Source organism: Embiotoca jacksoni, unplaced genomic scaffold, assembly GCF_022577435.1.
Source record: "Embiotoca jacksoni isolate LCO1_2020_lvr unplaced genomic scaffold, fEmbJac1.0.p SCAF_7, whole genome shotgun sequence".
NCBI lineage: Eukaryota > Metazoa > Chordata > Actinopteri > Embiotocidae > Embiotoca > Embiotoca jacksoni.
Genome location: NW_027185425.1, coordinates 4,745,400 through 4,772,223, shown reverse-complemented (window position 1 = coordinate 4,772,223; position 26,824 = coordinate 4,745,400). Strand labels below are relative to the sequence as shown.

At 43.8% G+C, this 26,824-nt stretch overlaps 1 protein-coding gene across 5 annotated transcripts in view; it reads left to right on the top strand.

The window, feature by feature from the left end:
• The window catches only part of rbms3 (RNA binding motif, single stranded interacting protein), a 277,717-nt gene that overhangs the window by 74,505 nt on the left and 176,388 nt on the right, over positions 1–26,824 (top strand). For 2 of the 5 annotated variants that reach the window (XM_069177079.1, XM_069177078.1), the window contains exon 1: positions 10,045–11,448. The exons of 2 other annotated variants lie outside the window; for them this stretch is intronic. In XM_069177079.1, the coding sequence (XP_069033180.1) occupies positions 11,374–11,448 (75 nt within the window). In that variant the 5' untranslated portion in view covers positions 10,045–11,373. Of the gene's footprint in view, positions 1–10,042; positions 11,449–26,824 lie in introns of those variants that run through there. One more of the 5 variants, XM_069177077.1, reaches the window with a different exon arrangement.

The window sequence follows — 26,824 nt, the reverse complement described above, 5'->3', positions numbered from 1 at the left end:
ATTCAGTTGTTGTGTCAGGCTTTGCCGCTGAGCTAAGCTGCCGGGGTATTTTTGATTTATTTAACAGCAGTGTTGTTTTTGAAAGGTCCACTGTGTGTTGTTTTGGCAGCAGAATCGCAGCGTATGAACAAGTCTCGTTGGAGGAAAGAGCTTGATGGTTCACTTCCCCGTTGGCTCTGTCAAGCCGCGTACTGAGACCGACACATGAAGGCACACGTGCTATTGCACACTTTGTTGCAGCTATAAAATGGTGCCATCTAATAGGACAAGCACCAAAAAGTATCTGGGCCACAGTATGAAAATTTTGTCAGCTGTTTGTTCACCTGTTCTCAAACTGTCTTTTAATGTTTCTTTTCCTCTAACTGTATCACATTCTCTCCTCATTCTCCCCGACAGTAAATGATTGTTTGTTGTGTGGGAGATTGAACCTGTGTATAACACCCTCTTTCCATTTATCCTCTCCCAGCAGCCTTGGTTAAATGAAAGGTGGAAGGTTTGTTGGAGCGGCTTTGCTCCATTTAGTTGGTGCACTTTGATGATTTCAGTACTGGTAATTATAGAGGCGCCGCAAAGGAGGCAATCTCAAAGTGCATTGCCCTGAAAGTCTTACACTCACTGACATCTAAATGTTACCTGGTGGAGTTGCACCACAAAGTGAATGTTCTTAATCATCTGCAAGATGTCAGGTTTCCCCAAGACTTAATTTCACTTCTGACAATTCGGAGAAAGATTGGTTCATCGACGACAAATATAGCCTAAGGAAAACTGCTGTGTCCTAATGTTCTAATGTGTATCAACAGGTGACCACAGTGTCGGCCTATAAGAGTCAGCCACTTGCCTGGTGCTCACTGATTAAATCCTGACGTCCTCTCCTTTGTGCAAATTTGGCTTTTCTAGTGTCAGTAAAACACAACCTAATGATAATAATGGATTTACAGAGCTTCACTTAAATCTGTAATAACACATTCTCTGGCTTAAAGAGTAGCTTAAATGAACTGTAAACTAGCAGATTGTCACCCTGTAATGATATTTGGAGAACGTGTAAACAGTTGCCCCGACAGCAACGTTAAATTCATTTGGATAATTCTAATTCCACTTGATCAATGTAAATCCATAATTCAATCTACTTTTGTTCTTGGATCAATTCCTGTGTTAAATGTATGACTCTGTAGCTGCCAAATGCTCCCCGCGTGCTCATATTCTGGCCATTAACTTTGTCCGTCCGCTGGAGAGTGTTGGACTAGAAGTGTTCCGCAGTTTTAGCAGAATTTTATTTTGAAAGGAAGAGCTGCCAGCTGCAATCGACAGCAAAACAATTAGAGAGGTAAGAGAGAACCACCACTGTAAAGTTATAGATGGGAAACCAAAACAATTATCTGAAAGATACTATAGAGCTCCGTACGGTTGAGAGTAATTGAAGTGTTGCAACCGAAGTGTGCAACAAGCCACAGCTTTTCACACACAAGTAGTCATTTGATCAGTTGTTGATACAAAAATAGAACCTGTTGCAACAGCCGAACGAGTGCACGGTGATCCCGCACAAGACATATCCAGTGACCAGTCAGGTGGTTGCCTGTGCAGTCGGCGTCAGTGGCCCTCACATTTTTACTAATTAAACCACAGTACGGTCAGAATGACAAATGCGAATAGAACACATCTGTACCACTCGCTTTTCCACCTCTGTGTTTTCTTTAACTTTAAAACAAAAGCGCGTGCAAAACATCTCGTCTCTTCATTCAGTGTTATTTAGCCCTGAAACTTGTCTCCTCAACTCTCCCTCCCCGTTTTCTTTGTCTCCTGGGCTTCATGCTTTGCATGCACAGGATGAGACACCAGGGGAGGTTAAGAGAGGAGCTGGAATGGAGTTCTGCTCCATTTACCACCCTGAAATATTCCTCTTAGAACGACACACTCTGTTTTCTCTCTCTCCTGATTCTCGGCGCTGTTTCTCACTCCGCCGGTCCCCTCCCTCTCACTTCTCATCTCTGTGACATGTGGTCATTTCACTTCATTCCAGGATGGCTTAGTGGTGCTTTAAAAATTTGCTGCTGTCCTCCCATCCCATCCTGCTCAATTGCAGGCAGCATTGAGCTTCATAGGCCTGTGCAGATCTGTTTTTGGTCTGCAGTAACTCTTTTTCCCAATCTCCAATCTCTCTCTCTCTCTCTGCTGTGGGCAGACCCTTCATCTATTGCTTCACTATTCTCATCCTCTCTTTGTGTGCTTCTGACACAGTTACCCATGAGCACCAGTTAGCACACGCATAAAAAGTACACAGACCTTCTTATTTTATGGTCTATACGTAGATGTATTTTTGTTTGAAAGTGTCAGACACTTAAAGATGCACACGCACAAAGACAAAAAAGTAGCACAGAATTGACAAGTCTGAATGGTTTTGCACTTAGATCTATTTAGGGCATTAGTGCAATGAATAAAACACATGATACACTGAGTGCTGTGTCGACGCTTTGATAGGCCTCTTTCTAAGTCAATTTCTCGCCTTTTTTTCTCTGTGAGGTCTGCTGCTTTCTTCATATTCTAAACAGTGTGGATTTTAACCATTTTGGCTCAGCGCACCCACATGGAAAATATCTATTGTTTAAACCCACACACTCTCTGGCTGTGCAGCACTTAAAACCTTATTATGCAGGGATTTTCTTGGCTTCATCTCTTCTATATCTGCATGGACGTAACCGTGCTGTCCCAGGCGGTAGGACTGCAGTTGGTTCACAGGAGGACACAGTCAGCTCACTCACAGTTTACGTTATATTGGGCCACACAGGAAGTCTGATCTCCCATGGAGTGTTTTCACGTTGGGTGTCAGTGAAACGGTGACCCTCCCGTGATCTCTGGAACATTTTGCTTTCCTTAGTATTTTAACGTTGAGAAAAGCAGACACGCACACTCACCTGTGCTCCTGCCAGCACTCAAGAGAGCTGCCACAGCTGGAGACCACCTGATGTTAACGCTGAAGCACGTTCAAATGCAGTTAAAACGCTTGCAGATTCACACACATGTATAATTCACCCCGGGTGCAGGCCTCTATTCCCAGTTCCAAATCAATTTGCAACAACTCTTCTCAGAACCTCGTTAATCAGGAAACGAGTCGGCCGGCGTGACTTGTATATACATTTCACATTTGGAACAGAGATCTAGTAAGTATATGCAATTAACTCTTTTAGGTCTATTGCCTGTCCCTTGTTGGATGTGCTGTGCGTCATTTGTACTCGTGCACGTCTGGTTTCATATTTCCTCCCCATTAGGCCTGCATCACTCTCTTCTGTGTTGTGATAGAAGCTAATGACTCACTGGAAATCTGCCTGGTGTTTATCACATGTCTCAGTGCAGAGCTGGTGGTCCGGAGTCAGCCTGCCCTTTTTACATTATCGTAAAGTATTAGATAGATTAGCTGAAACCAAACGATGACACCATCATACATAAAGAAATAATAATAATAATAATAATAATAATAACAATAATAATAATAATAACGAGAAGAACCCTGCAACGATATCTTGACTCTATCACTTTGCTCTTTGCTCTGTGGAAAATGATGCTCTTGGAGGGGGACCGTGTTGAATTACCTCAGGCTGTCATCCGTTGTTGCACTGATAAGAATGTATTAAGAAATTTCATGTGTCTGGGATGTAGTGAACTTACACACATAATAGTAGAAATTTCTGTACAGAGTTCAGAAACATTAGAGGCCCTTTTTAAGCGAGTTCATCATCCAGTGTGTCTAGTTCCTTTATCTCCATAAATCTGTTCAGATTCTCAGATTACAGTGTTTCAGTTAGAAACTTTGAATAGATGCCCGTTATGTTACTGGCCAATTTAGATAAGCTTTTAACTACTTACAAACACAAAACTTTGTTTCTAATTGGAGACGGACACTTTGAATTCAGAGCAGAACTTTTTTGCAAGTACAATTTGTCATTGGGATAATACGAAGCTCAGTTGTTAATCTAATTGGCTTGTTGATTTCAGTCCTTAATCACAATCAAATAAGTGAAATAGAAAAGACTTGAAGGATAGGAAGAGACCAAATCAAACACAGTTTGCTCTCTGGACACCATCAGAGGTTATGCACCCTCTTTTTCTTTCTGTGGTTTGTGCTGCTTTGCCTTTCAGATTTAGTCAAACTGCCAAATCCTGTGGTTTTCTGGTAGACCTCATACTCTGAATTATCTTAAGTAAGTAAATGATTCCTTCTTTTTTCACAGTTGATCTGGATTTTACATTAATATGTGTCTTTTAGCAGTAGTTCTCAACCCGGGTCACGAACCATTATTAATGCATGGGGAAAAAAAATTAAAAAAATAGTTAATCCTCAAAAGTTGAGTGGAAGTCAAACTTTTATTTTGAAGCCTACAAAACTACTTCTGCTGCGCTTATATTTTGGATCGTTGCTCTTATTTAAGCATTTGAAAAAAAGGGTTAGGATTAAATAAGTGCTACTTCATTTAGTTCAAGATAAGTCCGCCTTTTTATTTCATATTTCATATGGTTTAATTTAGATGATTAAAACATTGAGTAACCCTACTTTAAACTTGTTTGTGAAGCCTCCAGCTGTAGTAAAAGGTAAGTCTGCCTTTTGATTTGATTGTTTTTCTTTTTAACCATAGTTGCATTTTTTTTGAGGCTTTTTTTCACGTTTCAACAGTGCGTAAAGGCATTGGGTATTACTGCAATATTTTTGTAATAAGTTTAAATGGCTCCAAAAATTGGGTCATGACTTGATGCCTATATGGAAAAATGTGGGTCCTGAGGCGGGATCAGTTGATAACCACTGCATGCTTTAATGGAAAAGATATATCACTATAGAAAGGGACTTTTCTTGTTTTTAGCTTAAATGCAGCAGCTTCATGAATATGAAACTGAACATAAAAACAATCAACTTTAGTCTCTTGTCTTCTCTTATCAAGGACAACCTCTGAACAAGGTACTATTTTTGCACATATTTTTTTTTTTTTTTTTTTTTTTTTTTTTAAATCAAATTTTTTTAACAGTATTTTCACTTGGTAGAAATGTGATCGCATAGAGGTATGGATCAAGACTGCGTTTTCCCATTTAATTTCATGCAGGAAAGTTTGTCTTTTACTATATCGTGAACATCGTGCCTCAGAGAAGCTGGTTAGTCATGCTACATCAGCAGGTCTGCATAAAATATGTAAGATGATCTGCTGCTGCTTGGGTATCTCCCAGTAGAACCGCTGCCAAAAGCAAAAGGGTTTTTCCAGGAATACCAGTCCCAGCCATTCCCTTACTCAACTCCCCTCCCTTCCCCCTTCCCCTCCCTTCTTACACCACTCCCTTCCCTCCTCTCACCCCCCCCCCCCCCCCCCCCACACACACAGGTCCCCTGGCTCTGCGCCAGCTTTCACTTGAGTTCCATGCATCTGGTAATTTCTGGGAAACACCCACGGCAGGACTGTCCAGCAAACCACAGGAAACAAAGCCCCTTGGTTCCTGCAGCAGCGGCTTGAAGAAGGCCAGTCCTTGCCCTCGGGGAAGGGGTCAGGGAGGGAGGGCGAGGTGAGGTAGCTTGGGACTTTCTAGGAATTCGTTTTTGAAGGGAACACTGTGTAGTTCTGTGCAGTTTTTTTGTATTTAAAAGACAACTTTTTAGGTTCTCGTTCAGCTTTTTTTTTTTTCTCTCCATGTTCTGGCATTGAAGCTCCGTCTTCATCTCTTCCCTCTCATTGTTTCTCCCTTGTTATTAGAGATTGAGGACATGAGCAGAAGAACTCGTGTTGTCAGAGCAGCCGTTGAACTAAAGTGCAGCTCTTTCAGTGCCTCTTCAGAACACTCATATCTCCATGGATCTCAGTAGAATTAAATTGTCTTACAAAACATGTTCCCTTCAACGCAGTTCAAACTCTCCAAGAGAATTTGACTTAAAAAAAAAAAAAAAAAAAAAAAAAAAAAAAATCCTCTCAAACTCTTTATAAGCGCTCCGGTCCTGTCCAGAGGCCACACTCTGATCATGCTGAGGTTTTCTATTACTAGACTCGCCTGATTCGTTTGAGGGAATCGTAACTACTCAACGCACTCAGGGGCATGATACACCCTCAGCTGTCTTCCTCTCTCTCTATTTTAAAGTCTCGGGAATGACTCACTCATGCTCTCAATGTAGAAAGTGAATCAACAAGCATCGGAGGAGGACCTCCGAACAGAAGAGCAGCAGATGGCTCCTGATTTGTTTTCTGAAAATGTGAGACAGACCTGGCCCTGCAGAATTATTAGCAAATATTTCTCGGTGTGGGCTTTCGAGGATCAGTAACAGCGGAGCGGCACAGTTTGAGCTTCATCGTGATAAATCAGCTTGTGAATCAGATCAGTTCTCTGTCGCTGTGAAGAACACTGACAAGAGACTTACTGTGCTGCTGCTCTGGGTGGCAAATGCCCCGGTGCCGAACGGTGGACGAAGTGGGATTAAACAAAAAAATCTTGGTGAAAATCACTTTTTGAATATATGTCTTTGATGAACTCCCTTTAAAACTCTGGCTCTTTTTAGGGTCCCCACGGCTCAGTGAATTTCAGGTGAATATCAGGGAATTTTAAAACCTCTTTTCCAGTCAGGGAATTTTATCATTTTTTGGGCCAAGTTATGGAATATCAGGGAAATAATTTTTTTTTTTGCATGTTTAAATTTTAGTCGCTCGTTATAAAAATGTAATGTTTTCCATATATGTAGCTATAACGTTAGTCAGCTAGTTACTGTCAATGTGTGTGTCTGGTAGCATAAGTGGGGATTGACAAAAATTTAAACTGTACCTTATTAGGTTGTGAGCTAGTTACTGCTACTGTGAGATAAATTATTTGCCGCTGCAATTTAGACATGTATTTAGGCCGACCGCTTTTTAACAGACATGCCACTGTTTTGTTTTTTTAATACTTTCATGTTTTTGTGTTCATTATGGTAAATTTCAGTTTATTTTTTTTAATCAGCGAAAGTCAGGGAATTTGACATTTGACTTCAAGTGGGAACTCTGTCTTTTATAGTGAATAATTATATGCTAGTCATTATAAAAACTGAAAATGACGAGCCTTATCTTTGCCCCGACCACAACACCATGGAGATGATGCTAAATGAGAACGTTTCACAGCAGAGTGCAGCAGAGCGTAGTACAAGAACAGCGTCAAACTCGCACCGCATCTCTTCCCCTGAATTAGCTGACCAAGCGTCACCTCTCCGTGGTGTCGGTCGCAGCGGTTCAGGCCGCCGAGGCAAAGCTCGCGTAGTTTTCAAGGTCCGCTTCGACGTAACGCAACACAGCGCTGACGTTTATTTACATGCAGCGTGCGGCACTGCTCTCCGGTCGCTTCACGTCAGATTGCCTTCATAAACTACCCTTCGCCGGGCTCGTGGGTAGAGGCTGAAAGTTCATGTCAGCCGGTTCTCCAGGTAGTTTCTGGTGTTGTCTGTAGGGCCGCAGGTCAAGTTCTTTAGTTTCAAGAGTCAAGTCTCAATTCCCGGCTCTTAATTCTTAATGGCTGGATGAATATTAATGGTTCGGCTGACCAACGCCTGTGTAATGGTACTCTCCTGTGTTTCCATTCTCTGTCGACTAATGTGAATACACTTTAGAAAAGGTTGGTCACTTTGTAGTCATAAATTGCAGCAAATATTCCATAATTAAAACAGAATTTGATAACTCTCTTTTACAAAAAGTGTTGATTTGGTTAGATTTGCAGCTATTTTCATTACAGATTCTTTTGTTTTTTTTCTAAAAACAATATCAGAAACTATCAGAGTTTTTCCACATTTCCCACAGCCAAATGTGATATTCAAATCACTTCTTTTTTGTTGTTGTTGTTGTTTTTGTATTTGACCAACAATCCCAAAGCCAAAAGATATTTTTAGCTCATTATTGTGTGTGACAAGGAAAAGAATCAAATCCTCACATTTGAGAAGCTGGTAGCAATTATGTAAATGATTAATCTATTATCAAAACAGTTTGTTGTTGATTGATTGTCAATTAATCCAGTAATTAATGCTGCTCTACTTTGGATAATTGGAATTTAAAACAAATGAATAGGTAAGAAATGTGGGTAACAATCAGAAGCTGATTAACAAAGCACGGTGCAGACACACTGATTCAAGATTTATTTTATTCCAAATTATAAGTTTTTGTTTTTATTTCAAATTACTTTGGTGGCCTCTCGTGTGCAATTAGTCCCCACTTTGTATTGCTAGAACCATAATTTGCAGAAGAAAACCCGACTTTCGGTCTCACGTGGACAAAATCTGGGTGAAAATCACTCGATCCGCTGCTCCGTTCTACTTCATTTAAAATAGTGGCAATACAAAAATGATGAGCCTTATCTATGACACACAGAGATGACTTCACATGGTCACTCAGTGGGCACACAGAGGTATGAAGATATATGAATCTTTTATGCCTCTTTCACTTTCTATCTTCGACGTGTCTTACTTATCGCTCTGTATCTTCTCTTCTATTACCATCTCTGCTGGCCTTTCTCTGTCTCACCGTCTGTGTTCTCCGCTTTGTGTCTTTCCACAGATGCTGAGAGTTTGTGTCTAGTTGAATCAGAGGCTGTTAATCTGGTAATCCGCAATCAATATCAGCCTCATCTCTCTCCTTCAGATAAAAGTGGGCTATCTGATAATTATATTTTCCTCTCCATGTCTGTAAAAAGCTGCCCTTTCCCTCTCTGCTTTGTTTTGGTCCCTGGGATTCTTCTGCTTGTATCGATCGGGTCTGACCACATGCACTGGGCCCTTCTAAACACATTACTCTCATAAAAAAGTATGTGGCATTTGCACCGCATGGTGTGTATAGATTCTGAAAAGAAGTGTTTGAAATGTGATCTGAAAAATGTTCAATATTGTCACTAATTAATTTCCCTGTGATTGATCAAAGCAAATAGTGACTGAAGTTACAATACATAACATACAAGGGCGACATAAGTAGCTCCCAGCATCCTGTGTGGTGAAAAGTTTTTGTGTTTTTCTCATATAAACTTGCTTATCTTGAGCGCATACTAGTGGACTAGAAATCTGTAATTAGGTTATTATCATTGGAGAAAGAGACATCAGCCTCATGGGTTTTTGTGTAATGCTTTCAAGTGGAACAGATGAAATACAAAACTAAACTCATCAAAGTCAGGCGTCTATTTTCAGACATGTGATTGTTTTCAGTCCGATAATTTCATGTTGTAGTTTTTGGCTGTGGTTCTCGTGGAAGGAAATTCAAGGGAAAGCTAACTTGATTTGCTAATTGAGTGAAAAATGAGGCTCCTGAACTTGTGGCCTCGGCGTCATTGAGATGCCTTCGAGGACTTTAGGTCAGTTGCTATTCATTCTAGTCAGCTTGTGTGTGTCTGTGTGTTTGTGTCTGTTTGAGTGTGAGCCAAAAAAAAAGGAGTGGGTCTTTAAGTGCATTGTGTTTGATCTTTGTTATTTTTGGGCTATGACAGTAACTGTGGTAACTTGTGATCAGCCAAATGTTCTGTGACTTCCTTTTGGTTTTGGTCACATTCAATCAAAAAAAGACAGACCATTTGTGATCATCTTTTGATGTTGAACAGGATGCGGTTTTCTCTTCAGTCTCAGTTGATACTTGGAGATTGTTGTTCACTGACTTTTGCTGTACAAACAAGGCTATTGTTAACACGGACAGCAGGTCTGTGATGTTGTTCATGCTTTTACAGTTCGCCACAACACATAACAATATTGACATGGGTATTTCTTGCCGTTAAGAAAGAAGGGCTAGGATGGTGACTGGAAATGATCTCAAGTGTTAAAACAATTCTAAGAATATGGTCCATCGGGGCAGAAAAAAAAAAATAAAAAAATTGTACTCGTACGTTCTTAAAAAGTTTTCACGTAGAAATCTGTTTGTCAAACTTTCTCGGCTTTGAGGTTGAACCGGCCTCGCCAGAGAGGATTTGTGTGAAGACACTGTGTTCCAGGTGGCAGCTCCGTGTGCAGCCAGTAGGGGGAATCGACTGCTCGCCGCTCATCTCGTTCCCCACTCCTCTCCTCCTCTCCCAGCTTGTGGAAACGCTGCAGCCCGCTGGTCTGTGTCTGGATCCCTCTTCCTCCGCACAGAGCCGCTCAAGACCCTCCCACCGGCTGGGCTCGGGGAAGGGGAAGGAGGAGGCGTTGGACGAGCCCCCTTTACCACCCTGTCAGTGTGGAGGAGAGAGAGAGAGAGAGAGAGCGAGAGAGAGCCAGAGCGAGCAGCTGTGTGACAGAGAGAGAGAGAGAGAGAGAGAACGAGGCAGGCTGCTTAGAGGAGTGAGAGAGCCAAGGAAGAAATAAGGAACACATTTTACAAGAGCAGAAAGAGGGAGGATCGCAGACGAGGGACTCCTTCTCCACTGGACACCCGGGACACAGCCACTGTGTTTTTTTTTTCACTCGTCCACTAGCTGGAACTCAGTGGATTGACTAACCAACCAGTGGATTTTTTTTTTTTAATACACGCTTTTTGCCACATCATTGAGACGACTGGGATCATTTCTCTGTTATCTGTCCTCTTGCTGGCTCATCCGCTACAGACTGAGATTGCTTTTCTGTGTCTGCGCTCTGCTCTGCTTCTCGTGTTGCGATTCTGCCCCTCGCACAAAGTGCATCTGTCGGCGACCTGCACTGAGGATATCTCCCCTTCTGTCAAACAGGACAGTGCGCAGCCATCGTCGAATCAGATTACAGAGGCGAGAGAGAAAGTGTGTGTATGTAAGAGAGAGAGAGAAAGAGAGAGAGAGAGAGAGAGAGGGGCAGTGAGAGAGAGTCAGATTCACGGTGTGTTTGAGAGACAAGGATTAAAGCCCAGGCGAAAGACTGGAGTGAAACAGCTTAAATAGAGAAGTGAACCTAGACGTCCTCTCCCGGTTTTCCTTACCATTCCTTTCCTCCTCCTCTCCTCCTCCTCTTCCTCTCCCGTTTTCCAACAGTCATAGGACTGCCAGAGCTACTGCCACCTGCACCTCCTCGTCTTCTCTTTCCTCTTCTTCCTCTACCTCACCCTTACTCGGTGTTACTATCTGACAGCAGCCGCTCTTGCTTGGTTCCAGCACTTGTGGAAATATTTATTTCCATCGATCTGGTGGCGAGAGACTGAGTGAGCATCCGCAGGGTATAGTTGAGTCTCTCAACCGGTGAGGCACAGTTCGCCAGGAGCTTCCCCCCCATCAGAGGCAGACCTTCTCCCAGCCACTGTCCGGCACGCCGACGACCCTGCTGTCTCCCCAGGAGGACCAGCTCGACACAGTGGTGTTGACAGCAGAAACAGGCATTGCACAGCCCCACCACCGTCGCCTCTCTATCCCCATTTCTAGCTACTTGGCAGCTCCCGCCCCCGTGTCACCATTCCCTGCCTCAGTGCTAAGGATTCCAGCTACATGGGCAAGCGATTGGAGCAGCAGCCAATGTACCCTCAGTACACCTACTACTACCCCCACTATCTCCAGACCAAGGTACGCCTTTCATTCCTCAAACCCACTCATCCACTCCTACACTCCTGCCCTGTCTCTCCCTCCCACCCTTCCTCATCCTCTCCACCCCTCCCTCCCTACCGCCCCCCTCTCTTCTCTTCTACCCCCCCCCCCTCTCTCCACATCCCCCTCTCATCTCTGAGGGGAGATGGGATTTGGTGGATAGCTGGCCTTCGCAGTGATGGTTTCAGATGGCAGGTACCTCATTGGAGTTTGTATGTCTGTGTGTGCGTGTGTGTGTGTGTGTGTGTGTGTGTGTGTGTGTGTGTGTGTGTGTGTGTGTGTGTGTGTGTGTGTGTGTGTGTGTGTGTGCGCGCGTGTGTGTGCGTGTGTGTGTGCGTGTGTGTGTGTGTGCGCGCACGTGTGCGCGCGTACGTGTCACTGAGTGAATGATCAAGGATTAGAGATCAAGGCTGGATGCTTTGGACTACTGTTAGCGTAACCTAGTCGACCGTAATCAGGAGCTGTCCAGTAACCTCCATCCATCACTCACCTGCAAACTGCTGAGCTCATAATGAGATGGCATGACGTGTAACATGTTAAACAACACCTATGGTAGCTCTGGAGGCGTTTGTTCATCAAAATAACCAACTGGCAGCTCTATTTGTGTTGTCATACATTAAGCAAATGAAAGAATTAGGATCCAGATTTAATTCACTTTTGAAGTTTTTGCAAGCTGGTTGTGGTCCATTGTTTCAAAGCTTTCTTTCGCCAAAATAAAGTAATAAAGCATCTGATTATGAAGAACAAACGTCTTTTGGGAGTTCTTTCCAAGAAGAGAAAACAACAGGTTCTGATCCCTTCTTTTTGTATGGTGATGGTATGGTCCTGAAACAGAGCAGGCGAGGAAGGCTGCCCGTGTTTGTTCTCGTTGTAGTATGCTTCGGTGCCTTTGGGATGGAAGCCCAGGCTTGGGCCCTGATGGCTGCCAGGACACTGGCTGGGCACTTTACCCAGACATCATCAAGGGATTAAAATGGAAGCCTTTTGGGGATTACGCTATTTGTTTTTCTACCACATGCGTAACACTAATTTCTGTCCATTTGTGATGGCGTGATGAAGCAGCAGTGGCAGGGAACATGGTGCAGGTGTACAATTAAGCTGTGTGCAATAGTTGAGCCTTTATTTGGTTACTAAAGTAGTAATATATTTGATATTATTACTTTAAACACACAAATTCAATACTTTTTAAACATTATTTTCATTAATTCACATTTTTATGTGACTATTGAATATCTCCTATTGCATGCATAGAGTAACAACTCGGGTTTAATACTTAATACTTTTTGAGAACCAACCCAAATGTGTCCGCAGCACAGTGCCAGACTGATTTTTGGGCTTTATTGCTTACTCTTTAATCAGATTTAAAAGGTTTAAAATATATATATATATATTGTTCTGATGTTGGTTCCAAAAGTCAGCTATTTTAATGGCACCAGTGTCAAATATTTTTAAATTATACTCAGCTGGAGGAATAACAGTTTAAATGTGTCTATTTTGTGCTGTTTGTAACAAGGAGGTAAAATGTTAAAAAAATAAATATTTAGGCTAGATATGTATCAGTAAAATTGCATTGATGTTTTCATTCGTTTCCATGTGGAGCTAGATTATGAACCTCTGCACTTCCAGCCAGGAGGACCTGACTGCAGCCCCACCTGGCAGTCCACTCGCTCTCTCCCTGATTTATAGTTTAATACATTTGTACTGCTGCCATATGGCTTCCCTCTCCCTCCCTCACACCCCCCTCCTCTACTCCTTCCATCATCCCCCTCTCCCTCCCTCGCCCTTCTCATATCTCAGAGTTGCTCATCTCGGGGGCCTCTCAATCAAGGCATGCCCCCTCCCTCCCTCCCTCCTTCCCTCCCTCCCAGTTTTCTTTTCCCCTCTTCCTGCCTCCTCTCACTTTCTGCCTCCCCGCTCTGTTGCAACAGGGCCCCCTGCCTCCTTCGCCGATGCCGCAGTTCACTCCCAAGGTCAGCGCAGATCCGATCTTGCCACCGTCAGCGTTTGATGTATCCTTGGGCGAGCCGCTAGGGTCCTGTGTCATGCAAACGAGACCCAAAATGGGGCGTGCGGGGCAAAAAGGAGCACGGTTTTCCGTACATAAATCAGCAGCCAACATTCATATTCATTTTCATGGTTCGTTAGCGTTGCCAGTGGCCTTGTACGTTGATATGACAGAACCACAGACGGTGTCAGTAGGAGAAGGGGGAGGCCGGGAGAGAGGCCAGAGTTGTTAGGCGGTGTGGCGAGAGCTATCTCACGTTCTCATTAATGATCATTGATAGCCTGATTACTGAGAGGGGAGACGGGCCTTGGCTGGCAGGTCCACACCACTCGACAAAATCACGTAGCTGTCACTTTGGCCTTTCTTTCGCACAAATGCACAAACATTCAAGGCAAAGTTCCCTTTTCTGGACTCTCCACTCAAGTCATACAGATCTTTCTATACCTCCTCATCGCTGCATTGTCAATGAACGGCCTCAGTCTCCCAAGAGACGTGGATGGGGGAGCAGGAATATCTTGGTAGGGTAGGGAGGGCGAGTGGGCTGTAACTCATATGAAAGTGTTACGCCACTGTTTTATGACATGTGTTTGATTCTACGCATTGAAATTTTACATGACGTATGTGTTTGTTTACAACTAACGACATTATTGTAAAAAAAGGAGCTGAATGTTGTCATAATTTCATGGCCGAATAAACTGAGGCGCCTTGTAAATTTGGGGTCCCCTCCGTATGGGTGTATTGTATTCTAATTTAATGGAGTTCTTTGATGCTGTCCGGCATGTGCTAGTCAGCCCAGATTAGAATGTAAAAGTCAGAAAATGAGATGAAACAATAACATTTGGCTTTCTATTGATTAGTGCAGTGGGGCGTAGCATGTGCTTCTCTTTAGCTGAATTATTGATTCCTGAAAGAGGATTTGTGTGTCTGTGTGTGTGGCTTTTATATGAGGTTATGGCTGGGGGGAGCTGGCAGGATGTTGCTTTGATGAAAGGATCCTTTAAAGGCCCTATTTCTGTCTATTCCCTGGATGATCAGTCCATGGAGTCATTTGCTGAAATTTCAGCCTTCATTCAGCTTGTGTCTTTCTATGTGAGCTCGATGGTTAGTGCTGTTCACAGCTTGCTGTGCATTCAACTTTAATGATAGGTAATAGATGTGCATCATAAATGAGAAAATTACAGTAAAATGCCTCACCCAGGCCCCAGCCGGGCCCCTCCCCTCACCCACGAGAAAAATTACAGCACACAGATCAATTGTTGTTTTTTCACGATGCTGTTTAAGGAAGAATATGGCTTTCAACTAAATGTGGGCGCTAAGTGCCTGTTGCATTGCATCTCATTTTCAGTCAGTGATGAGTCGTTTCAATTCTCTGTTTCATTATTACAACCACAAGTCTAAAAAGGAGCTCTTAAATTACTGATAATTTAAAATAAATTCTGCCTCTGTTGCGATATTTCAGCTGGCTTTACTGTTCCCGAGCTGTACCTGACGCCGCTGCGCCCTTCTGCTCTTACACCACTGAGACTCTAGGTCATTACATGCTTAATGTCAACTATCGCACGCACGCACGCACGCACGCACGCACACACGCACGCACACAGACACACACACAGACAAACAGCACACGCGGATACACACAATTGCTCTGTGGCTATGATCTGGCAGCAGACCGGCCTCTGTGTTGCAGTCAGACTAGTACACGCAGAATCTGAGAAGCCAAGAGGGGCAGATTGAGGTAGATTTAGCAGCGGCTAATGTCCCTGGCCTTAAGTAAACACCAGTCAATGGAGCGCTTTGAGAGGATCTGTGCTTGTGTCTGGCCCTGCCATAGGCACCATTCATACTCCGTCTAATTCTTTATAAATGGGGGAAGCTACGGAGGGAAGGGTTGCATGTGCGTGAGAAAGAAAGGCATTATGGGGAACGAGGGAGGGAAGGGCCTGTTAAAAGCGAGGAAAAGGGTTTGGTTACGTTATACGGGTTGATCCATTGTGCTGCAGAAATAACAACAGAGCCATCTAAATCCTCCTGTAATGCCCCGATAGAGGAAAAAGAGAAACATAGACAACAAGCGGGTGGGGGGGGGGGGGGGGGTAGATTTACATGGACATGGAGACCAAGCAAAAATCAAAGACAGAGAAAAAGGACTTGTTTCCAAAGTCTTTCATGAAATCAGTAATCAGTGGCGTAAACTTCAGCTCGTAGCTTAGTTCCCTGTGCCTCCGCTGATATGGATTTGCTTTGAAGAGTTTATCAAGTGCTTTTAGGGCTGGAAAAATACACGTCTTCTGTTATATTTACTAAAGCCCACGCCTATTTTCAGTCTGGGACAATATGTTCTTATTAGCACTAAGACAGGGGGAATATAACTCCTTTCCCCACTTGCTATTTTTGATATATGCTTCACAATTGGCTCCCTGAAACAAAACCCTGTCCCAGCCTCGCTGTAAACGAACCTACCACGAGTTCTCTCTTTGCTCACTCCAGCTTGCAAGCTTTTTGTCGAGAGCTGGCTTTCCATTTTTTTTTTTTTCATGTTTTCCCCAACCTTCACCTCACAGGGTCAGGCATCTTTTTTTGTGTGATAATTAACCACCTAATATCTCTTGCCTTTATGTGCCTGTGACTTTAGCATTATCCAACTGTGAAATGCCTCAGTGTCATTCAATGGGGCAGGCAAGTCCATTTATTTGCTATGGCCTTTGTCTACGTGCACAAACATTAACACGCACGCGCTGACGCACACTACAGTGAGGGGGTACTCTTAGTCCTTCTCATCTTTCAACTGACAGCCCAGCCCTTTCTGCACACACATACATTAAGGTTGTGTTTGCATTACTGCTTCTCGTGGCCTATTATACAGCACACCGCAGAGCACTGGCTGCTGGGACCTGGCCCTTCGCATGCAACCATCTACATCTCATTACAGCTGCTTTACCAGAGTGCTCTCTCAAGATGGATATCCATTTTGTCAGAAGAGGAACAGAGAAACATACAAAGAAGAGGGGAAATCTTGTTTTTATTTGATGGACTATATTTCAAAAGATGGGAGGAGAAGCCTGCTCTGCATTAGCTTTGGAGATTTCAAATGTCGCAGCTATGGTGCATGTGTGTGCTGTTTTTTCACCTAGCACAGATAAAGTGAAGTCAATTAATACGTTTAAACTTCATAGAGTCACAGGTTGTGGGCATATTGTGTGTTTGAGACGGTCTGTGTCGTTGGTAAATGGTCTAGTGCTTAAAGTGAAGGTCTCTAAAGCAGGTCACATATTTCTTCTCCACAATTGGTTTGTGTCGTATTGAAGTGTCCTTGAGCAAGTCACAGAACAAAGTACCTTCTCGCTCAGTGGAGGTTGCAATTGAAAAAAAAAAAAAAAAAAAAAAAAAAAAAAAGGCATCCAAGATAAATGCCCAAGATATAAAATGATGTGCCTGGTGGTTGGAGTTCTTGCCCCAGGGAATCTCGTCTCTGAACTCTCCTTCGCCGGCCATCTGGAGATAACCGGCGACTCGGAGTCTGTGCTGCGAAAGGGATGAACTCCTACCTGTGTGGTGAAATGGGGCATATTGGGGAGGAAGGTGGTGCAGCGGGCAGGTCGAGCTTCCTTCAACCAGAAAACCTGGGTTAAGACACTGAATCCCCCCCCCCCCCCCGAGCTTTTTAAAGGTATTGCTGTTAAAAGAGAGACACACACACACTGCTATCATTATAAACTGTGGATTTGAACAGGTGGTCAGTAGCGTGTGTGCATATTTAGCGTAACATTTGTGGAGCTAAAACGAGACACATTTTTGATGGGACGGGCTTTTTGTGTTTTCAGAGTGTTTCTACAAAGAGGCACGAAGAGACAACGTGAAGCGAGACCGAGACAGAGAGAGAGGGACATGAGAGATGTTGCTTTAGATTTAGAGCCAGATGAAAGGAGACACACGATGTGCCCCTCAAACCCACCAGTGCAGCAGGACTCTACAAATACACCTGCTTCCCCCCCCTTTCTTGTTTTTACTAGCATTTCTTTCTGTAACATAGTCTCTGCCTGGAGCTGTCTAGTCTGGCCTACTGTTTCACTCTCCTGCCTCTCTGGCAAGGGCCATGCCTGGCGTTGTCACGCTCTATTTTCTGTCTCCCCTTCTTTGCCTCTGAGGATGGCGGGCTACACTTTAAAATTTTGTCTCTTTTCATCTTTGACTGTTTATGTATCCCCCTCACTTTTGCTCAAATCACTCTTTCTTGCTCCTTCTTTTGCCAAGACTCCCTTCATCTTTAAATTCTCTTTCATGTTGTCCCTCTTTTATAATTACTCTTTCCCATCCTCCATCCCCTTTGCATGCCTCTTACTCTGTTTCCGGGAGCCCCCGCTGTCTGCTGGGGTTGGTGTCTTGCCATCTGTGCAGGATGACATGAGTGGCTGGAGAGGCTCCTCCTGTGTTGACCCTTTTAAAACACACAGTTTATATTAACATACAGATGAACATAGGGGATATAATACTTGTCAAATACATCTATAACATTGTACCGACTTAATTTCAAGTGAATATAATTTTCCATCTAAAAGGAATCCATTTAACTAAGTATGTATAGTCCGGGATTATCAGCTTTGTTATAAAAGAGATAAAGGGATTTTAAACTTTGTTGAAACTTCTGTAGGCTTTTTGTTTTTGCTCAATATTTTCTGAATAATATGTCTGATTTAATACTGAATCCTTTCAGTACACGGCTCAATATTTTGCCTTGATTTTTCCTCTACAGTAACCTGAGAGTGGCGGTAAACAGAGCACCCCCTGTGTCATATGAGCAACTGAATTTGAAATGTAATTTGTGTGCGTGTAGCTGCACATCCTCCCGAGTTTCTTTACAGTATGTTTGACTGAACTGTGTGCTACCGTGTATCCCTAAAAAAATAAAAAAAGAGATCCAGAACATTCGGAAAGTGGAATGCTGAAAATCATGGACAAAAACCTGCATAGCTGCACATAAAGAGGGAGAATAGTATCTGTTTTGGCCCCGAGTCAGGGGAAGAACAAAAAAGGGCAGAAGAGGAGCTGGGTCAGGACGGCAGAGCGAGCTGGTGGTGAAGGATGTAAGCCACGTGCTGGAGACGGGTGAGGGCGGGGAGAGGGGTAAACGCACCTCGTGAGAGACAGACAGGCAGTGAGGCAGAGAAGGGCTTTTGTTGCTCTGGTGTAACTGAAGCTTTCCGTGTCTGCTTGCGTCTTGTACCCTACCTTTGGCATGCAGGTTCACATGAAGATTACTCAGGTTGCCGGTGTAGCGACAACAGCAGTGGAAGGGGTAGGAGGAGGTGGAGGAAGATGAGGAGGAGGAGGTGGTGGTGGTGGTGGAAGCTCGGCATGGTAGCGTTCTCTGACTCAGACTCAGGCAGGGTAATTGCTCCTGCATTTTTAAAGAGTGGCTGCTGCGTACGCTTTGAGGAGCAGCGCACCAGAGGATCCCTGCACGGCTCCCGGTGCGGCAGAAATGCCTTTTCACCTGCCTGACTGAGGGCATCTCAGGTTTTAGATGTTCGTACCTAATCAGACCCAAATCTGTTTTCATACAGCAGGGGGCCTTGGTCGACAATTTTCTAATGAATTATAATCAAATTTGTCATGAATGGAGCTGTTGTGAATCGGATAACACGTGAACCTTTGTATGCGCGAAGTGCTGTAAAGACTATTTTCCAATGATCCTGGTGTTGAGAGGAAAAAAAAAGTGTCTGCACAGACAGTTTTGTCATACGCATATGGTTTCAGCTTAGTACTGGGCTGTAGTCCTGGTCTGCGGTCTGCCTCTTAACCAGAGACATGTAGTGTGAAAGTAAGGGCACCTAATGGTGACAAATTTAGAAAAAAAAAATGGCTCTGTCTGGGAAATAGTGTGTATTTTATTAAGATGTTTTGCTGGAGAGTCTTGCAAAAACAAGTATAATGTTTCTGTTCTACAATAAGAGACCAGGAAAACCACCTGTGGAGAGACAATAGAAACAGTATAATTTTTTCACTATGGCCTTTCATTTACTTAATGATGTCATAGTCGTGCCTAAATGAAAAAAAACAACTCCTTTCGCTGTGTACATTTCACTTTGAGGAATTTGCATTTCGTTTCCATTGTGGTTCCACGAACCGATGACCCGGTGTCTTCATCCTGATATTCAGATGTGGAAATCGGAGGAGACACCAGCTACAGACATGCAAAATGGTTGTGTAGCCTTACTGCTGTGATTACAGTGGGGGGGCCCCGGTCACCCCTCTCCTAAACACACATACTGGCAGCCTGCAACATTTACTCTACACAGCTGCATTAGTAGTGGCAGGCTCAATGAAAATACCGTGTCGCGCGTAGCTTGAAAAATGGCTCCGGAAAAAGCCAATTCTGCCATGAATGAGGATAAGCAAATAGGCATGAGGGCTTGAATGGCTGCCAGTCCTGTCAGATTCCCCCTCTCACCCAGCCACAATGAGCTCCTATACAAATAAGGATACGTGCACCAATTTAGCGCAGCAGATGAACCTTGCGAAGCCTTGTCGAGCAAGAGGGGGATTACCAAAAGCAAACAGGCCTTTCTCCCGGCTTTATTTGAGTTAAATGACTCAAGCCACCCCCTTAGATTTAGCCTGAATGGTTTCTTTGGCAGACCCTTCCACTCGCTCCAGCCTGCTTCTGAGGCCACAACGTGTGCACATTAGTCAGCGTTCGGAAAAACACTGAGTGGGACAGGTAGGCGGCATGAATTACGTCGCAAGGACTCTGATGCAAGAGCAGGCCGAGCCAGCAGAGTCGCAAAGCAGGATAAATGGAAGGAGGAAGCCCACGGCGTGATAGAGTCCAATCGGAGGAGAGATTATTATTCTTCACCAGTAATTAGTAGCACATAAACAGCCATTGGCAACAGAATTAAAAAGTGTCATTATGATATGTAGTCTCCGTACGGCATGCCAGTTCTCTGCTTTTTCAGTAGTTAATCATGTAGCCTCAGAGACACCCCCCTGTGCACACATGGAGAGGGCAAGGCTTCAGTTTGTAGCAGGTGAATGCCTGAAAATGAAAAACCATTCGAAGGGTTTGATGCAGAACACTAGTTTCCCCCTGTACAGTCTGCACCGAGGCAAATGCAATCTCCTCTCTCCTCTTTCCCCCTAAATTATTAAGGTCACCCACATTTCACAGAGAAACAGTTGGACGGGGAGTGTGTGAGAGACGAAGTGCACACAGGAATAAATGCTTTTAACGTGCACCTCAGACAAATCTTTCCTTGTGTCTTTATTAAAATATGCACACTATTCCAAAAAAACAAAAAAAACATGAAAACGTTAGCATTTGTATACGGTGGATGAATACTGATGTTTTCATCTTCCTGTGTTTTTTTTTTTTGTCCTTGGGCTCTTATGAAAATGTTAGAAAACAGTGGCTTTGAAAAACAGTTAGTTTACTAATTCCCTGTCTGCTTTCTCTCTCTCATTAGCTGTCTTGAGTACCCTGTGGAAGACTTGTATCCATTATTTATCTCTAGCCCCCAAAAACAACAGCTGCATGCTTGTGTAACCGCCATATGCTGTGCTTCTCCCAACATATTGGGAGAAATCATGCTGTATAGGGAGCTCTATATCAACCCATGGAGATCTGTGTGAAGCCCTTTGCAGACATGCCGCACTTAAATTGTTTCCTAAAAGCTTTTTTTTTTTTTTTTTTTTTTTTTCTTTCAAGATATCAATGCAAAGTACAGTAGAAACTTCCCACAACAGTTAGAAGGCAAACTACGTCGGGCAATTAACGACGGTGGCACCTTGCCGAGCGTCCGCGGATGCTCCGGCACCGCTGGAACCGTCCGAGGGAGAGGAGAGAAGAGGGTCACATTACGATTCAGCCGATAAAGCAATAAACCCTTGTAGGAGCTGCAGTCGGCGCCATTCGGAGCGGATTCTGTGTCCTCAGCACTTTGGGCCGGCAATTAATCACTAAGCTGACATTACCCCCGCCTTCCTGCGAACGTTGGATAAACACTTTGGCGATGGTGAGCCAACGTTCCCCGACGCAGACCCGGTGTGATCGTTAAGACCACTGTTGACGCTCGTCTGCCTCAGAAATGTTGAGGAACTCCTTGCCCCAGTTATGTCGACTTCCCGTGGCGCGCAGGATGTTATCTGCTGATCTGTTTAGTTCTAGATAGCAGTTTAACAGCCAGGGAGAGCTGCAGCAGGTGGCCCCTGCTCCATCAATCCCCTGCTCATGGGTTATGGAGGACGCTCGGCTCTCACGGCAGCAGTAACTAGCATGTCGCATCTGTTTAACCCGCGTGTGTGTCAGTGTGTGCTCGCCCGTCGTACATTTCTCTGCTGGTGTGACTGCGCGGTAGTTGCCACAGTGATTTGTGAAATGGGAAGCCTCTTAGCCTGTTGAAGCTTTATTAAGGGGATCGCTGGCAGTATGTGCTGTATTGTTACCATAGTGACAGTGGCAAATAGTGTGCGCTTACCTTGTTGACTCCAGCAGCTCAGACGGGGTTACAGTAGGGTAACCCTGCGGTGGGGTACCGGTGGATGTTTGTTTGGACTCAATTTCAAGGTTGTAAAATACTGAGATTTGTTCTCACTAGATAATGTGTCTCTTTTATCTTTTTTATTTGCATCAGTAGCAAATGTTGTTCGTCGACATAGCAAATCAATATCTGTTAGTCGTTTGAATGCCAGTCTTTGGAGTTTAAAATGAAGCTGATTATCACAAAACAGTCCCAAGTCCCCGTCCAGCCACTAGATTTTCAGCTGCATCACTTTCCACCGTCTACATCGGCAAACAAGAGTTTGTTCAGTTGCGTTGACCTGTAGGTGAACTGTTACAATTGTATGCGTAGCACTCAGACTTCAGGGTTCAACGTCAAGAATTTACTTTCACTCCAAAGGTAATCTAACTTATGATATAATAACTGTATTTAACGGCTCAGTGTTACCTGAAACTAAGAATCATTGTGTTGTTGTTATCTTAGAATGAGCCCTTTATATCTACACGGCGAGCAGGTCCTCTTCGGTGGAGTGCACCATGTTGTACCGCCATGTCAGACCAAACGCTGGATCTAGAGGAGCTTTCACCTTTTTTGGCCAGTTTTGGGGCCGCTGCAGATTCTCTGCTCGGAAGAAGAGGGTGTGGGTAGTTTGGTTCAGGTAGTTTCAATGTCCAACCTAAATACCACTAAATCTTCCACACTGCTCCTTTAAAGCACAATAGATTTTATATAAGATTCAAAGTTACTCAAATTGAATTGTTTAGGAACTGTATTTAGATTTTATTTTTTTTAACCCCAAACATACATAACCGTAACATTGCCTGAAGTGCAGCTCAATGGTAAAAAGTATTTTTTTACATTTTGTTTTACATTTTTTTTCAATTACATTCCAGTGAGTAGGAGTTTCTTTTTTTTTTTCTTCTTCTTTTTTTTTACATATTCATAAAGCAACAAAACCCACATACGCACTTGGAGCATGAAAGAAATGGTTCACACACTTTCAAAACCCCAACATACATACAGTACTGACCCGCATTATCATGTGCATACGTAACGAGGCCGAGAGAAAACTCGAGAGGGCAGGACGTTTATCGTGGAGGAAGGAGGCGGGGAGGGGGGGGGGGGCTGTATTTGAGGAAGGGTGGGAGCCCTGCAGAGTTCACTGAGTTCACCGGAGGGGACTGACACACAGCTCACCCTCCCGTGGCGGCTCTCTTTCTCTCCCCACCATGGCTGATCTGAATAATTTATCTCATAATTTATCTCTCTACCTCTCTGTCTCGTTCACTCTAACACACAAACACACACACACACACACACACACACACACACACAAACATACATGCAATTATCTCCTCCTCCACACTGATGCGCACACACACACACACACACACATGAGCCATGCCTCAGGGGGTTGGGTCCTGGGTATGGTGTGGAGTGAACAAGCTGGAATCTGCACACAGGGAAACCTGATAGGCATTCCTTGTGCCAAACACATGAGGTCACCCTGACTGACTGATCCTGCCTGCCAGCCAGCCTCCCACCATCCCTCCACTGCGTCACAGTGAAACCTGTATCTCTGAGAAAACGTCTGCGGGACTGAGGAGTTTTTCCCCTTTTTTTGGGGGGGGGAGGGTCCTGCATCTCTGGAACTACAAGGAACGTTTTATGCACCCTCAAGGATCATAAAGCTTTTACAAATTGCCTTGAAAGAATATTACAACTCGGGTCATATTTCCACAGTTTTGCCCGACAGTAATGGCACTCAGTAAGTTAACGCTGTGGAAACCCAGCCGCATCCCTGAAAAGACATCAAGCAAAACTAAGCCCTCATACTACCCTACGGAGATTTTAAACTCACCCTGAAACTTCTCTGAGAGAGAGAAGCTAAAGACCACACACCTTATCCACAGTTGACACCCACCATCGTTTACAGATGGACATTCAATTTCTAATTTTTTGCTGTTGTTGCTGTGCGTTCGGGAGTTATTGTAAACATTTTGGGTATGTAGTACTCACCGGTTTTACCTTTCAACAAAGGTACAAAAATATCTTAACTTAAGCTCAACTGTTGCTTATTGAGAACCTGTGTGATCATCTGGCTGCTGGTGTTTTTTAGTTGCGTCTTCAGTGGTCACAATTTTATCATGGCTGAAAGAAACGATAGCTAAAACTTCTCCAGGAAAAAAAAACCATATATTTAAATTATAACATTGAGAGGTTTTTAATGCACAAGCGTCACAAGAAAATTGAAGGTAAAAATGGGTATAAAATGTAATAAATCACAAACAAATCAAAGCGAGAGAGAAGCGGAAACTTATTTTGAACTTTACCACTACATTACTTCTCTTTGACAGTCGGCAATTGGCGCAAAGTATCTGCGATCTAGTTAGTCAGCCGCCTGCTGTGAAAAACAATCCACTCTGCAATCTCTCAAAGTTGATAGCCATGAAAGGTTGGAATCCTAAAATGGAAAATGTGCAGCAGCCATAAGCTCCAGAGACTCGTCTTTTATCCCAAGCAGTCCTTTGAAAATACCCACTCAAACCCAAACAATGCTGTCAAACTCAAGGAGATGGTCTCAAAAGAACCCTAAACATGTGTTCTTTAGATCCCGGCTCTTGTTCTCCTGGCATACAAGCCTGCAACATGGACACCCACATTCAATCAATGTTCTGTACACACACACACACACACACACACACACACACACACACACACATTTTTATATATACATCCAGATATTCTGACACATACTAACGCACATTCTTTCTCTAGGACGAACACAGACACAAACCTCCCACCCGCACGACACAACGGTCACCTCTCGCTCCCACGCATCTCATGTTCTCCCCACATTATGTTAAAATGGACACGCATAATTGCCAGGCACGGTTTGTTGTTTTTGTTGGCGGTTATCAAGAGCCCCCACGTCTCCCCGCAGAGGTGATCGCTGTTGCAGGCACCGCAAATCTACATCACAGCGCTCACAAATATGCTGTTTCTGTGAGGTCCCATTGTCAAGAAGGAGAAGTCTGGTTTTGGAGAAGGGGGAGGAAGTAATTTGAGTAATTATAAACCGGCTGTAGGCAATACTTTTTCAGATATCATTAAAAATAGATAACTGTCAGGTTAGATAATGCGGTTTCTTCACACCGTGCTTATTGTAACTCTTTATGGTGAAACCATTTGGCCCTGACACAGACCTATTGTCGAGGTAAAATGGGGTGAAATGAAGCGTAGAGAGGAGACAGTTACACCTGTACTAAAGCCAGAGAACAAGCACCATCGTTCAAAGACATAAACCAAACTTCCATAATGACATCGCGGCCGCCAATGTCACTGTTGGCAGACTTTTACAGTACGATGCCTATGGCGTTTAACATTCACTTTTCTGTCTCATGGAAGTCACAAAGCTGAGCAGATCAATAGCAATCCCGCTTGCATATGTCTGCCCTGTTTCTTCTGCTGGTAATAATCCCATTTTCTGCCGGCTGTAATGCTGTTTCAGATGTTCGGCGTGCTCAGCTACCCCGAATAACCTTCGTTCCGCGAGTCATCTGAGGTTGAGGGTGAAGTTTTAAATAAAGCATGTGGCTTGTGGCGGCTAGCTGATTCTATATGTGTTGTATATGCTAGCTGTGCACAGTCTGTGCCCAACAGGCTCTTTTGGTGATCATGTTTCCAAACAGTGTGCAGTCTGGAGACTGAACATGAGGCGTTGCGCCGGCCTGTATGTAGATTTTTAAACCGGAGCCACAGTCTGTAAAGGCTTTTTGCTCAAATTCTGTTTTAACAGATGACACTAACCTCAAATATGTTGTACGGTAATTTTGCAGACTGTGATCCAAATGCTATCCCAAAGTTTTGGTTTCATAATGGTTAGTCGTTCAATAGTATTTATTTGTGTTTATTCTGGGCATTTCAATTCAGAAATATACTCTTTGAGGATTTTGTTGCAACCCTATATTTTAAAATAATCTTTCTCCACACACAATCTATCAAACGTGATTTTACAAAGATATTTGGTGTGTAGTTCCCTTTGTGTTCCCTCTTTCTGTGTTTCTTTCCCTTTTTCTCTTTAGCGGCTCAGGTTTATGTTGTGGCTTAGAGAGGGTGAGTTAATGGAGAACGTCAAACCAGCTTGTAGCGCTGCCTTGCCTCTGACCCGTGCAGATTGTGGAGTGACCCCCGGTGGTGCTGCCCTGAGCCAGCACTTGGAATCCAATCTCCTCCCAGGGATATGGTGCATGTTTTAGCGGTCCGATTTGATAACTTTGCACCCCCCCCTGCCTCCCGCAAAGTGTCTATCATTCCTCTAATAAAGCCTGGTTTGTTTTCACCTGTGATGACCCGTGTTAGCAGGGGGGTTTCTGGCTCACAGGTGGCAGCAGCACATTTGTTTAATCACATTAGACCCTTCCTGCACTCTGCTCTTTGACTGGATGGAGACAGGGAAATTGGAGAGCGGCTGTGTTCTGTCTTTAGATAAGAAAGAAATTTAAAATGGGTGAAGCTTACTGCTGGTAACATCATATGAAAACCATACACATGGACAGAATGTATTTTATTAGATCAATTTTGGGGGTTAATGAGGTGATTGAAGCATCAAACATAAAGCCACTGCTAATCAATTGGAATATGTGCTGCACCGAATCACTAAATTATAATTAAATCAATGGGACTACATTATACTTCAATTATCATTTCAGATTCAGTGTCATTGAAGAGGGATGATTTTATCATCTAAAAATGTCTGCCCTCGTCTTGCGGTTTCAGATTACACTTCTACCCTTCTTCCAATTATAAGGCGGGGTGGAGGAAATCGATGACTACAGACGAGTGACATTGT